Source organism: Neoarius graeffei, chromosome 14, assembly GCF_027579695.1.
Source record: "Neoarius graeffei isolate fNeoGra1 chromosome 14, fNeoGra1.pri, whole genome shotgun sequence".
Lineage (NCBI taxonomy): Eukaryota > Metazoa > Chordata > Actinopteri > Siluriformes > Ariidae > Neoarius > Neoarius graeffei.
In genome coordinates, this window is record NC_083582.1 from 2,609,095 (window position 1) to 2,623,377 (window position 14,283).

General features: G+C 49.6%; 1 protein-coding gene across 4 annotated transcripts in view; it reads left to right on the forward strand.

Annotated features, from left to right (window-relative positions):
• The first annotated feature begins 4,518 nt into the window (after positions 1 to 4,518).
• The window catches only part of LOC132897870 (protein tweety homolog 2-like), a 43,594-nt gene continuing 33,829 nt past the window's right edge, over positions 4,519 to 14,283 (forward strand). For 3 of the 4 annotated variants that reach the window (XR_009656396.1, XM_060939117.1, XM_060939119.1), the window contains exon 1: positions 4,519 to 5,209. Coding sequence is in view for 3 of the 4 variants with exons in the window: in XM_060939117.1 (XP_060795100.1) it covers positions 5,081 to 5,209 (129 nt within the window). In the remaining variant the exon portion in view is untranslated. The remainder of the gene's footprint in view (positions 5,210 to 14,283) is intronic. The other variant, XM_060939118.1, reaches the window with a different exon arrangement.

The window sequence follows — 14,283 nt, forward strand, 5'->3', positions numbered from 1 at the left end:
TAATGTATTATAGACGTATTAATAATTTGCATTTTCAAATACGAAATATTAAGTGGTTGCGCATTGCACAAAATACATTTCACATAAATCACTACTAAAACTGGCACGGTAGAACAAATCTGATTGGTTGTTATGATTCTTACGTTGCAATCGTAGAATTCAACTGTATTAAGGTAGGATTATTTCAAAAAGCCTGAATTTAATATTAACCCTGTTTTAGACATATGTATCAATCCTAACTGCTGGGGATAGTTATTGTGGGTGTGTGTGTGAAATGCTGACACAGCCGCGCACACACAGACCTGTGATAAGGACAGGGGGCGGGGTCGCGCTGGCGGGCGGGGGGTTTACATGCACACTTACAAGTGCACAATCCTGTAATATGCAGTCAGTTTACGGGAGTCTTTCCCCCTCCGAATTAAACGAATTCAATCACAATATTGTGAATCCATTTTCTTTCTTTGTAGGCTAAGTTTATCTCCGTTTATGTTGGTGTATGTGTTCATATATGGTCCGCTTTGTGCACAAATAGCGTAAGAATATGTGTCGTTGACGTCACCCCCCATGCAGCGGGGGGGAAAATTCATCACTTCAGAGTGTTTAGTCCCCTACACGCCTAAACTGGGATCGCGGATTAAGTGGTTAGCGTTGACTCGGTGCGAGTCAGGAAGGCTATTACTGGTGCAGCCGCGGGGTCTGTTGATTTTTTTTAATTATGATTTTGGCTGCTGAGCCAAGTATCTTAGACTTGCATTGACGTTTTGTTTTCATGCCACGGAGCTATTTGTATGTATTTTAAATGTAAAAGACTTGCCTGTAGGTTTGTGTGTGTTGTTTTATGTTTGGCATCTTTCCGGTTGTACCGCGTGTCTGTGAGAAAATTGGAGGGGAGGGTTAACAGGTGGGCACGGGTGCTGATAAAGCGCCATTGCCCTGGTAATATGCCACATGATTTTCCCGTAAGCAACCTTCGGGGCCGTGGTTTTGTGGTTGGCGCAGTTAATTGTTTGAAACACGTTGTCAGACCGCCATCACTACTACACACTATATGAAAAATATTTGCCCCCTTGCGATTTCTAATTGCCCCCTTAGTAAACTGTTCCTGGCGCCGGGCCTGTATAGTGTGGATCCATTGGTTACTCGTTCACTCCGTATCATCCTATTCTGTTCACAAAACAACAAACACAATTACTAGGGGTTGGAGCACTTATTTTCATTAATATTAATTAAAGTAAATTGGTGGTGTAAAATGAAAAATGGCATGTTAAAAGGTCATGCTGAGTTCAGTCATTTTTAAAAGGTCATGCTGAGTTTAGTCATTTTTTGTCCGAACACACTGGCATTGCTAGTAGTAAAGACTGGCGCTAGAAACTCAAAGATTAATTTTTTTCCACCCTTAAACAAGCTTGAATAAATTCCCTACTTCATTGATGGTACAACAAAGGTCCAAGCATTACAACTGAGGCACTGAGAAGTGTTTAAGTCTACTCGTTGTTTATAAGCAAGAGCTTTTATTGAGGCAGACCTTTTTGTCATGAAAGTCGCCGGAATGTTGAAGAAGTGTACTGAAACAGCTTGCCATTGTAGTTTTAGAAGATAGAGTTCTCAAATTTAATTTCCCTTTAATGTTTTATCAAAGCTTAAAGATGCACTAAATATTAAGGAAATTGATGTCTAATTGTTGTCTTACATTATGTTCATGTATGTAGGTAGCCTACTAAGCTAATCTGTCAATCATGTCAACCATCAAATTCCATGTAATTTCCACATTAATGACCTTGTAATCTTGGTTAATTTTAATTTTAACAGTGTGACAATGGTGAATTTGCATTGCTTGTATGAGAGAACATATAATTTAACATTTTAATTGCATTTATATTATGTTTTATCCCTGAGATATTGAAAAATCTCCAATCGGCGGCCATTTTGGACGCCATCTTGAATTTCTCAGAGAGCACAAGGTGGATTCCCGGGGACTTTTAGTATGTTATTCCTAAGGGTATTCTGAACATATTCTGAAAAATTCAGCTTGTTACTAATTTGTTCTGGGTTGGACTCAATTTTGAGCTAATGCTCTTGGGCTAATGAAGACTTTGGAGAAGCCAGCAACAAGAAGGACTTTCTTTCTCATATGATTATGATGAACAATGGATATTTGGAGATTAAGGACTTTTCAGTAATGTACTGGCTGCAACCTTTAAAACTCATACCTCTCTCTTTCCCCCCCCCCCCCCGCACACACAAACTCTCTCTCTCTCTCTCTCTCTCTCTCACACACACACACACACACACCATTATGGAATGGTGATGGAATACATGAACAATGGAATTTTGAAGATTAAGGACATTTCAATAATGTACTGGCTGCATCCTTTACAAACTCACAATCCCTCTGTGTCTGTCTCTCAACCACTGGATTGCCTGTCACTAAATGGCTCTCTCTCTCACTACCTCCCTCACTCCCTCTCTCTCTCATACATTTATCTTGGCATCAGTCTTATCCCATTGAAATGTAGAGGTTTCGATAGAGTAATATCCATTTGTGTTGTAGTTCTGATAACAGTAAGATCATTTTGTATCTCTGGTAATGTGTATCTGGTAATATGGATCCATTTGTGTTCTACTTCTGATAAGATCATTTTATATCTGGTAATATGTATCTGTGGAGTAAAAATAATTGGATTTCAGATATCCTTGTTTTATTAAAATATGGAGATTGACTCTTAAAATTGGCTCTCTCTCTCTCTCTACTGTCTCTTCTTCTGTTGTTTGCCTTGTCGCTCTCTCTCTTTCTGGTTTGATCTGAGCAATAAACACTGTCAGAATTTTGGCAAATGCTGGAGTAATCTCAAACCTGTTTCACTGTGGAGCTTATTTGGGGCACATTGTTAGTGGCAGTTTGCTATCTTTTTTTTTCTGAATTTATATCAAGGAGATATGGCATGTGCCAAGTAGGATGACCATTATTCTGTGTGTGTGTTTCAAGACTGACTTTTGAGGGCCCCATGTCTGTATTTCGCCTAGGGCCCCAAAATGGCTAGAACCGCCCCTGCTAACTAGTCACGGACATGGAGACCGACACAGATGCATATATGCATCTAGGGAGGGGTCTGTGTTTGTGTGTGACAGAGAAAAAGTGAGAGTTCATACACAAAAACAGCCACATAGCAAATTCTCACTTTTTCTCTGTCACACAGACACACACACACACTCATGTACATTGACAAAAAACAGCCACATAGCAAAGCGAGAGAGTGTCTCTGTGTGTGCACGCGCGCACGCACGTGTGAAAGTGAGAGTGAAAAGAAATTATATATTTCTGTCATTGTGTGTATGTGTGTTATTGTGTGTGTGTGCTCATGCACATGTAGTATGGCCATTGATATGTAGGGCAATAGTTATGTGCAGATTATTTACAAGTAAGTTATGGGTGCAGAATGTACAGGTAGGACAATGAAAAAATGGGTATAAATTATGATTAACAGAGGGTAATACAGCTGGAACTACCTTAATAGATGTCCTATAGAGAAGGGCTACATTCACAGACGTGTATATAACACCAGATGTGCAGTTGTGAAAATGCAGATTGCTACAGAATTGAAGAGGACGGCACTGAACAGGTGCTGGTGTGCATGGTAAGGTATGGCAAGAAGGGAAAGGACGATTTATCCTTGGTATTGTGGGCGGGTAAGAAGCTATTCCTGAACATGCTGGTTTTTAGTCTGCAGGCTTCCTGGATGGGAGGTGAAAGAGTCATGACTCATGAGCTAGATTTGCTCTGTAGATTACCAAAATCCATTCCAGTCATTTTGGCGAGAATAAATAAAGTAATGTAAAAGTAGTGTAATGCCTTACTTTTTAAATGCAGTAATATTGTAATGTAACGCATTACTTAAAAATGACAGCAAAAATTAATAAGTAATGCATTACAGTTCTTGAGTAACTTGCCCAACACTGTCAGGGAGGCAGGGACAGGGCAGGGTTCGGGCAGGTGCAGATGTTAGTTTAGGAGAACGTGATCTTGACTTTTGTAAGAATCTGTTATCTTGTTGGATCTACAGAATAAAGAACATTTAGATGTTTAGATATTTTTTAGGATTTGCAGGACTGCCAAAGGTCTGAGACGCGCTGTTTTTTAAAGATGAAATGTGTTTCCTCAGTGAGGGAATGAAGCTAAAGATGTGTGGAGAAGAGCTCGACAGGAGCACTGACACTTCTGGGAGTCGCTTTTGGTTCTCGGTGAAGAGGAGCTGCCCACAGGAGGAGAACTGAGGAGAACTGCAGAGAGTTATAAAGGTGATGAGATGTTCCACTGATAGAGGTTGGGTGAGAGCGTGTGTTGTTAGATTAGATTAGATTAGATTAGATTAGATTAGATTAGATTAGATTAGACTGGGTCGGGTCGGGGTCGGGTCAGTTCGTCTCTGGTTCACTCTCCGGAGCAGAAGGTGGCGGTAATGCACCAGGAAGCTGGAGACCAACCGCCCAGCAGAAGAAAAAGCAGAACCCTGGTCCCCGTGTCTCGTGAACGCGCACTCGTGTCCTGTGCACGCGCCCGGCAGCGCTGTGGGTGGTTTTCCTGCTCCGGTTCCGGAATCTGGATTATTTTATGATCAGAAATAACCGGAATGCGGATTTTCACACCGAGGAGTTCACACCGCGGGAGCAGCGCGTGCGCTTAAAGTGCAGAGACACTCCAACTGAGAGCTTTTGTTCACCGGGACAGCGCGCGCTCACAGTCTCTATATAGCTCTCTCTCTCTCTCTCTCTCTCACACACTCAATCTCTCTCTCACTCACTCACACTCTCTCAATCTCTGTCTCTCTCTCTAAATCTCTCTCTATATCTCACTCACTCTCTCACACACACACTCTCTCTCTCTCTCTCTAAATCCTTCTCTTTATCTCACTCTCACACACTCACTCACACTGTCACACACACACTCTCACTCTGTCTCTCTCACACACACTGTCTCTCACACACACACTCGCTCGCTCTCTATATATCTCTATATCTCTCTCTCACACACACTATATCTCACACTCTCTCCCACTTTCTCTCTCTCTCTCTCTCTCTCATCATGTCCTCCTCTGAACTGGATTATATCCCTCCGTGGTGGATTTATTGGCTTCACCAGTTTCCTCACATCAATCTGAGACTCCAACAAATCAACAACAGCTTCAACCCTCAGGAGGAAAACTACCAGCAGGTCAGTGTTTCACATCCTAAACTACCAGCAGGTCAGTGTTTCACATCCTAAACTACCAGCAGGTCAGCGTTTCACATCCTAAACTACCAGCAGGTCAGCGTGTCGCGTCCTGAACTCCCGGCGTGTCGCGTCCTGAACTCCCGGCGTGTCGCGTCCTGAACTCCCGGCGTGTCGCGTCCTGAACTCCCGGCGTGTCGCGTCTTAAACTATCGGTGGGTCACGTGCTAAACTATCGGCGTTTCGCATCCTAAACTACCAGCAGGTCAGTGTTTCACATCCTAAACTACCAGCGGGTCGACGTTTCACATCCTAAACTACCGGCGGGTCGACGTTTCACATCCTAAACTACCGGCGGGTCGGCGTTTCGCGCCCTAAACTCCCGGCGTTTCGCGCCCTAAACTCCCGGCGTTTCGCGCCCTAAACTACGAGCAGGTCAGTGTTTCACATCCTAATCTACCAGCAGGTCAGTGTTTCACATCCTAATCTACCAGCACGCCGGTGTTTCACATCCTAAACTAGTCAAGTTTATTTGTATAGCGCTTTTAACAATAAACATTGTTGCAAAGCAGCTTTACAGAATTTGAACGACTTAAAACATGAGCTAATTTTATCCCTAATCTGTCCCTAATGATGAAGCCTGTGGCGACGGTGGCAAGGAAAAACTCCCTCAGACGACATGAGGAAGAAACCTCGAGAGGAACCAGACTCAAAAGGGAACCCATCCTCATTTGGGCAACAACAGACAGCATGACTATAACATTAACAGTTTTAACATGAAGTCAGTTTCGTTGATGTTATAAACTCTTCATTGATGGAAACTTGAGTGCAAAACTGTTCATGACAACTGCAGTCCTAAAGTTAGCAAGTCAACTGTAGTCCTCAGCCATAAAAGCATTATTGTAAAGGCCAATTTATGCTGACAACCCAGTCCTCGCAGACGGTGTCGCAGATAGCGTCTGCGTAGCCCCCCCACCTTCACAGACGCTCTGCGAGCACCTCCCAAAAATTGTGACCACCGCAGAAGCCTCGCAGACAAGAGGGCTCTGATTGGTCCACTCTACATCTGCTGTACACACACTTCCGCTTCCCTACTTTCCCGGTTTGGTTTGTTTTCACGACCGCCATTTTTAAAAACACGAGCGAAGATGGAGCAGCACGAAGAGCGGTTGATCGAGGAAGTGAGGAAGTACGTACATCTATACGACTCCAGTTCTAGTCATTATAAGTAACCGGAGGATAAACACTCCACTAACCACACCCACCAACTACTCCTAGAGATTTCGTGACTTCGCGCCTCCTTGCGTTGTAGCGGTGAATAACATTGCGCACGCCTATTAACTCCCCGCTCAACGATAAATTACAACTGTCTGCTAAAAGCTGTCTGCGAAAGCCTTGTCGCAAGAGCATGCAGAGGCCTTAAGAGTCCAGAGCATCCTCCAGGTATAACTCTCAACTGTCCTCATGGGGCCGTCCTTCACAGGAGTGGTGCGATAAAACTCCGACCAGACACAGGGCACCAGGATGGATCAAGCAGGTCCGAGGGGCAGAAGAGGCCAGCATCTCAATCCCAGGATCAACATGTAACTCAGAGGGACAGATTGGGGGGGGGAGAGAGAGAAAGAAAACACAGGTTGTTAGGTATGCCCTAAAAATGACAAGTATTAAATCTGTGTGGTAGGCTTGCAGAGACGAGAGTCTTGACATCAGGCATAACACACAACAATGGCATGTTAATATGGTAAAAAATATATCATGACCTGCTCTGGCTGGATGCTTGATTGGGTGATGGGAGCACACTCCTCAGCAATGATGAGATGCAGATGGGACCCTTAGGGCTGGCCAAGACAATTCAGTTACATTTCACCGGGTCTGGGACATGTGACAGAAAGTCTGACGGCCGATTCCCTGCAGGCTACGATAGCCAGTCGAGGTCTCCACCCTCTCCACCAAAAGATTTCCTGTTGACTCCATGTAACTCAGAGGGACAGATTTGGGGTGGGGGAGGGGAGGGAAAGAAAACACAGGTTGTTAGGTATGCCCAATGTCACCTGAATAAGTAGGAACAGTATACATATTGCACCGAGTACAAGCAGGGACTCCGGCAACTAACTATGACAGCATAACTAAAAGGAGAGAGCCAGAAGGTAACACAGGCATGAGGGGCCCCGGGACATAAAGCAGCAGCCACTACACCGTCAACAAACTCGAGTGAGCAAGCGAGTGGGGACTGACAGCATCCATACATCCCAGTTTACCAAAACACTCTATCTGAGGATCCTCCAAATCTACACCTTTACCTCATAAACACCATTAACACAAGGCTTGACTAAACAGATATGTTTTCAGCCTAGACTTAAATGCTGAGACTGTGTCTGATTCCCGAACATTACTTGGAAGGCTGTTCCATAACTGTGGGGCTTTGTAAGAAAAGGCTCCGCCCCCTGATGTAGCCTTCACTATAGACCCTTTTCACGTGACGTCACGACAAACGCGGCCGCCATTTTGGACATGTACTACCAGTAGTTTACCACAGTCAACATTGAGGAACGGCAGCAAAGAAAGTTTTTACTTTCAGCAAGATTTCCATCATGCCACTATATTGTTGTGCACCTGGATGTAATAACCATCAACAAACAAGGCAAGGTTTATCATTTTATCGGATCCCGACGGAGAAGATGGATAGCGGCCATTAACAGGAAAGATTGGCAGCCCTCGGCATACCAATGCTTGTGTAGTGACCACTTTGTTGGAGGTAAGACGTATAAAATTAGCCAGAAAAGGCATTACATTGGTGTTAACATTCTGTGGCGGCGAGTGTGTAACCAAATAGGTTAAAATAACCCATTGTAACCTCTTTGTTCTTCTGTAGTAGCTATTGTTGACTAGCTAATGTCAACAAGTAGCTGGTATGTTACTGTAGCAATGTTTACGTTCAGTCATTTGGATGACTGTTAAAACCTTTCAGTCTCAAGTTTTTCCTTTACTGTATTTACTAGTTTACTGTAATTATGATCCGGCAGCTATTTACACCGGATCCAGTATAAATAGCTGCCGGAGCCAACGTCCGAGGTTCCGGAGCGCGCGCCGGCTTGCTCCCGGAGTGCTCTGGCCGAGGTTCCCCTCAAATTAAGCAGCGCGCGCCGGCTTGCTCCCGGAGTGCTCCGGCCGAGGTTCCCCTCAAATTAAGCAGGGCGCGCCGGCTTGCTCCCGGAGTGCTCTGGCCGAGGTTCCCCTCAAATTAAGCAGCGCGCGCCGGCTTGCTCCCGGAGTGCTCCGGCCGAGGTTCCGGAGCACACTCCGGCCAAGGTTACCCTCAAATTAAGCAGCGCGCGCTGGCTTGCTCCCAGAGTGCTCCGGCCGAGGTTCCCCTCAAATTAAGCAGCGCGCGCCGGCTTGCTCCCGGAGTGCTCCGGCCGAGGTTCCGGAGCACACTCCGGCCGAGGTTCCCCTCAAATTAAGCAGCGCGCGCCGGCTTGCTCCCGGAGTGCTCCGGCCGAGGTTCCGGAGCACACTCCGGCCAAGGTTACCCTCAAATTAAGCAGCGCGCGCTGGCTTGCTCCCAGAGTGCTCCGGCCGAGGTTCCCCTCAAATTAAGCAGCGCGCGCCGGCTTGCTCCCGGAGTGCTCCGGCCGAGGTTCCGGAGCACACTCCGGCCGAGGTTCCCCTCAAATTAAGCAGCGCGCGCCGGCTTGCTCCCGGAGTGCTCCGGCCGAGGTTCCGGAGCACACTCCGGCCGAGGTTCCCCTCAAATTAAGCAGCGCGCTCCGGCTTGCTCCGGAGCAAGCCGGAGCGCGCTCCGGAACCTCGGCCGGAGCACTCTTGGAGCAAGCCGGAGCGCGCTCCGGAACCTCGGACGTTGGCGTGTATGTGTATGGCGATGGGTTTTTAATGACATAGGTATACAGATCATGTGGGCCGAAGTCAGGTAAAGACGAGGGCTTCGTGTACTTCCGTACGTCAGTGAACAATCCTGGTGGAAGCAGGTAAACGTCGTTCTCTAAGCCTGCTAACCTCAATTTTTGCAAATACCTGTCCCTCTGCTCGCCCTGTAAATGCCCTACGTCGCTGGATAGCGAAGGTGTTTTCTGCATCTCGCTCCTTTTTCTTTTATGTTTTTCGTTTGTCGCCTTCCTCGCATTCAAACTGATTCGAGCCGAAGTCCACTACATGTCCAAAATGGCGGTCGCGTTTACGAAGGTCACGTGACTGAAAAGGGTCTATACGAGGTACCAGCAGATAGCCTGCACCTTTTGATCTAAGTAGGCGTGGCGGGTCATAGATGAGCAGAAGCTCACTCAGGTACTGTGGTGCGAGACCATTTAGTGCTTTAAAGTCAATAGTAGTATTTTATAATCAATATGAAATTTGATTGGGAGCCAATGCAGTGTGAATAAGACAGGCGTGATGGGGTCATATTTTCTAGTTCTAGTAAGGACTCTTGCTGCTGCATTTTGAACTAACTGGAGCTTGTTTATGCACTTATTGGAACATCCAGACAGTAAGGCATTACAATAATCCAACCTGGAGGGAACGAAAGCATGGACTAGTTTTTCTGCGTCACGCAATGACATTAAATTTCTTATCTTTGCAATATTTCTGAGATGAAAGAAAGCTATCCGGGTGATGTTATCAATGTGAGTTTCGAATGAAAGACTGGGGTCAATAATCACTCCGAGGTCTTTTACTGCTGCACGTGAAGAAACAGAAAGGCCATCCAGAGTTACTGTGGAATCAGAAAACTTACTTCTAGCTGTATGTGGTCCGAGTACAAGTACTTCAGTCTTGTCAGAGTTAAGCAGGAGGAAGTTAATAAGCATCCAGTGTCTAATGTCCTTCACACATTCCTCAATTCTATTAAGCTGGTGTCTCTCATCAGGTTTTGCAGAAACATACAACTGTGTGTCATCAGCATAACAGTGGAAACTAATACAATGTTTACGAATAATATCGCCCAGAGGTAACATATATAGAGAAAAAAGCAGTGGACCCAAGACAGAACCTTGTGGAACACCAAACTTTACCTCGGTACGTCTAGAAATATCACCATTTATATCAACATACTGATAGCGATCAGTTAAATAAGAGCTGAGCCAGGAGAGGGCCGTTCCCTTAACTCCCACAACATTTTCTAGTCTATCCAGGAGAATGGAATGATCAATGGTATCAAATGCTGCACTAAGGTCAAGCAACACAAGCAGCGAGACACAGCCCTGATCAGACGCCAACAGTAGGTCGTTTACTACTTTAACCAGTGCTGTCTCTGTGCGACCTACCGGCGGGTCGACGTTTCGCGCCCGAAACTACCGGCGGGTCGGTGTTTCGCGCCCTAAACTCCCGGCGGGTCGGCGTTTCGCGTCCTAAACTCCCGGCGGGTCGGCGTTCCGCGTCCTAAACTCCCGGCGGGTCGGCGTTCCGCGTCCTAAACTCCCGGCGGGTCGGCGTTCCGCGTCCTAAACTCCCGGCGGGTCGGCGTTCCGCGTCCTAAACTCCCGGCGGGTCGGCGTTCCGCGTCCTAAACTCCCGGCGTTCCGCGTCCTAAACTCCCGGCGTTCCGCGTCCTAAACTCCCGGCGTTCCGCGTCCTAAACTCCCGGCGTTCCGCGTCCTAAACTCCCGGCGTTCCGCGTCCTAAACTCCCGGCGTTCCGCGTCCTAAACTCCCGGCGGGTCGCGTCCTAAACTCCCAGCGTTTCGCGTCCTAAACTCCCGGCGTTTCGCGTCCTAAACTCCCGGCGTTTCGCGTCCTAAACTCCCGGCGTTTCGCGTCCTAAACTCCCGGCGTTTCGCGTCCTAAACTCCCGGCGTTTCGCGTCCTAAACTACCAGCGGGTCTGCGTTTCACATCCTAAACTCCCGGCGCGTCGGCGTTTCGCGTCCTAAACTCCCGGCGTTTCGCGCCCTAAACTCCCGGCGTTTCGCGCCCTAAACTCCCGGCGTTTCGCGCCCTAAACTCCCAGCGGGTCGGTGTTTTGCATCCTAAACTACTGGCGGGTCGCGTCCTAAACTATCGGCGTTTCGCGTCCTGAATTCCTGGGGGGATCAGCGTTTCGCGTCCTAAACTACCAGCGGGTCGGTGTTTCACATCCTAAACGGTTCTGCAGGTCGCGTCCTCAACTCCCGGCGTTTCGCATCCTCAACTCCCGGCGGGTCGCGTCCTAAACTTCCGGTGGGTCGGCGTTTCGCGTCCTGAACTACCAGCGGGTCGGCGTTTCGCATCCTTAACTCTCGGCGGGACGCGTCCTAAATTCCCGGTGTTTCGCGTCCTAAACTCCAGGCATTTCGCGTCCTAAACTACCAGCTGGTCAGCAGGTAGCGTCCTAAACTACCGGGGTTTCGCGTCCTGAGCTCCCGGCGGGTCGGCGTTTCGCGTCCTGAGCTCCCGGCGGGTCGGCGTTTCGCGTCCTGAGCTCCCGGCGGGTCGGCGTTTCGCGTCCTGAGCTCCCGGCGGGTCGGCGTTTCGCGTCCTGAGCTCCCGGCGGGTCGGCGTTTCGCGTCCTGAGCTCCCGGCGGGTCGGCGTTTCGCGTCCTGAGCTCCCGGCGGGTCGGCGTTTCGCGTCCTGAGCTCCCGGCGGGTCGGCGTTTCGCGTCCTGAGCTCCCGGCGGGTCACGTCCTAAACTTCCGGCGGGTCACGTCCTAAACTTCCGGCGGGTCACGTCCTAAACTTCTGGCGGGTTGGCGTTTCGCGTCCTAAACTATCGGCGTTTCGCATCCTGAATTCCTGGGGGGTCGGTGTTTCGTGTCCTAAACTACCAGCGGTTCGGCGTTTTGTGTCCTCAACTCCCGGCGGGTCGTGTCCTCAACTCCCGGCGGGTCGTGTCCTCAACTCCCGGCGGGTCGTGTCCTCAACTATCGGCGGGTCGCGTCCTAAACTATCGGCGGGTCGCGTCCTAAACTATCAGCGGGTCACATCCTAAACTATCGGCGGGTCGCGTCCTAAACTCCCGGCAGGTCGTGTCCTAACTGTCAGCGGGTCACGTCCTAAACTTCTGGCGGGTTGGCGTTTCGCGTCCTAAACTATCGGCGTTTCGCATCCTGAATTCCTGGGGGGTCGGTGTTTCGTGTCCTAAACTACCAGCGGTTCGGCGTTTTGTGTCCTCAACTCCCGGCGGGTCGTGTCCTCAACTCCCGGCGGGTCGTGTCCTAAACTATCGGCGGGTCGCGTCCTAAACTATCGGCGGGTCGCGTCCTAAACTCCCGGCAGGTCGTGTCCTAACTATCAGCGGGTCACGTCCTAAACTATCGGCGTCTCACATCCTAAACTCCCGGCGGGTCGGCATCTCGCATCCTAAACTACCGCCGGGTCGACGTTTCACATCCTAAACTACCGGCGGGTTAGCGGGTCGCATCCTATACTATCGACGGGTCGAGTCCTCAATTCCCGGCGGGCCGGCATTTCGCGTCCTAAACTACTGATGGGTCCCGTCCTAAACTCCTGGGGTTTCGCTTCCTAAACTCCCAGCGAGTCGGCATTTCGCGCCCTAAACTCCCAGCGAGTCGGCATTTCGCGCCCTAAACTCCCAGCGGGTTGGCGTTTCGCGTCCTAAACTATGAGCAGGTCAGTGTTTCACATCCTAAACTACTGCCGGGTCGGCGTTTCTCGTCCTAAACTCCCGGCGGGTCGGCGTTTCTCGTCCTAAACTCCCGGCGGGTCGGCGTTTCACATCCTAAACTATCGGCAGGCTGCGTCCTAAACTCTCGGCGTTTCGCGTCCTAAAGTCTCGGCGGGTCGCGTCCTAAGCTATCGGCGTTTCGTGTCCTCAACTCCCGGCGTTTCGCGTCCTCAACTCCCGGCGTTTCGCGTTCTAAACTACCAGCGGGTCGGTGGGTCACGTTCTAAACTATCGGTGGGTTGCTTCCTAAACTCCCGGCGGGTCGGTGTTTCGCGTCCTAAACTACCAGCAGGTCAATGTTTCACATCCTAAACTACCAGCGGGTCGGCGTTTCACATCCTAAACTACCGGCGGGTCGGTGTTTCGCGTTCTAAACTCCCTGCGGGTCGGGTCCTAAACTATCGGCAGGTTGCGTCCTAAACTCCTGGCGTTTCGCGTCCTAAACTCTTGGCTGGTCGCGTCCTAATCTCCCGGTGGTTCGCGTCCTAAACTACCAGTGGGTCGGCGAGTTGCGTCCTAAACTATCGGCGGGTCAGCGTTTCGTGTCCTTAACTCCTGGCGGATCGCGTCCTAAACTATCGGTGAGTTGCGTCCTAAACTATTGGCGGGTCGCGTCCTAAACTATCGGCAGGTTGGTTCCTGAATTCCCAGCGGGTCAGCTTTTCGCGTCTTAAACTCCCGGTGGGTCAGCATTTCGCGTCCTAAACTCCTGGTGGGCCGCATCCTAAACTCCCGGCGGGTCGCGTCCTAAACTCCCGGCGGGTCGCGTCCTAAACTCCCGGCGGGTCGCGTCCTAAACTCCCGGCGGGTTGTGTCCTAAACTCCTTTGGTTTCACTTCCTAAACTACCAGTGGGTCAGCAGGTCGCGTCCTAAACTCCCTGCGGGTCACGTCCTAAACTCCCTGCGGGTCGCGTCCTAAACTCCTTGCGGGCCGCGTCCTAAACTCCTGGGGTTTCGCTTCCTAAACTACCAGTGGGTCAGCGTTTCGCGTCCTAAGCTCTCGGCAGGTTGTGTCCTAAACTCCCGGCGGGTCAATGTTTCGCGTCCTAAACTCCCGGCGGGCCGGCGTTTCACGTCCTAAACTACCGGCGGGTTGGCGTTTCACGTCCTAAACTACTGCCGGGTCGGCGTTTCGCGTCCTAAACTATCGGCAGGCCGCATCCTAAACTATCAGCGTTTCGCGTCCTGAATTCCCGGCAGGTTGGGGTTTCGCGTCCTAAACTACCAGCGGGTCGGCGGGTCGCGTCCTAAACTATCGGCGGGTCACGTCCTAAACTCCCAGCGGGTCAGCGTTTCGTGTCCTAAAATACCGGCGGGTTGCGTCCTAAACTATTGGCAGGTTGCGTGCTAAACTATCGGCGTTTCGCGTCCTAAAGTCCCGGCGGGTTGGCGTTTCGCGTCCTAAAGTCCCGGCGGGTCGGCGTTTCGCGTCCTGAACTCCCGGCGGGTCGGCGTTTCGCGTCCT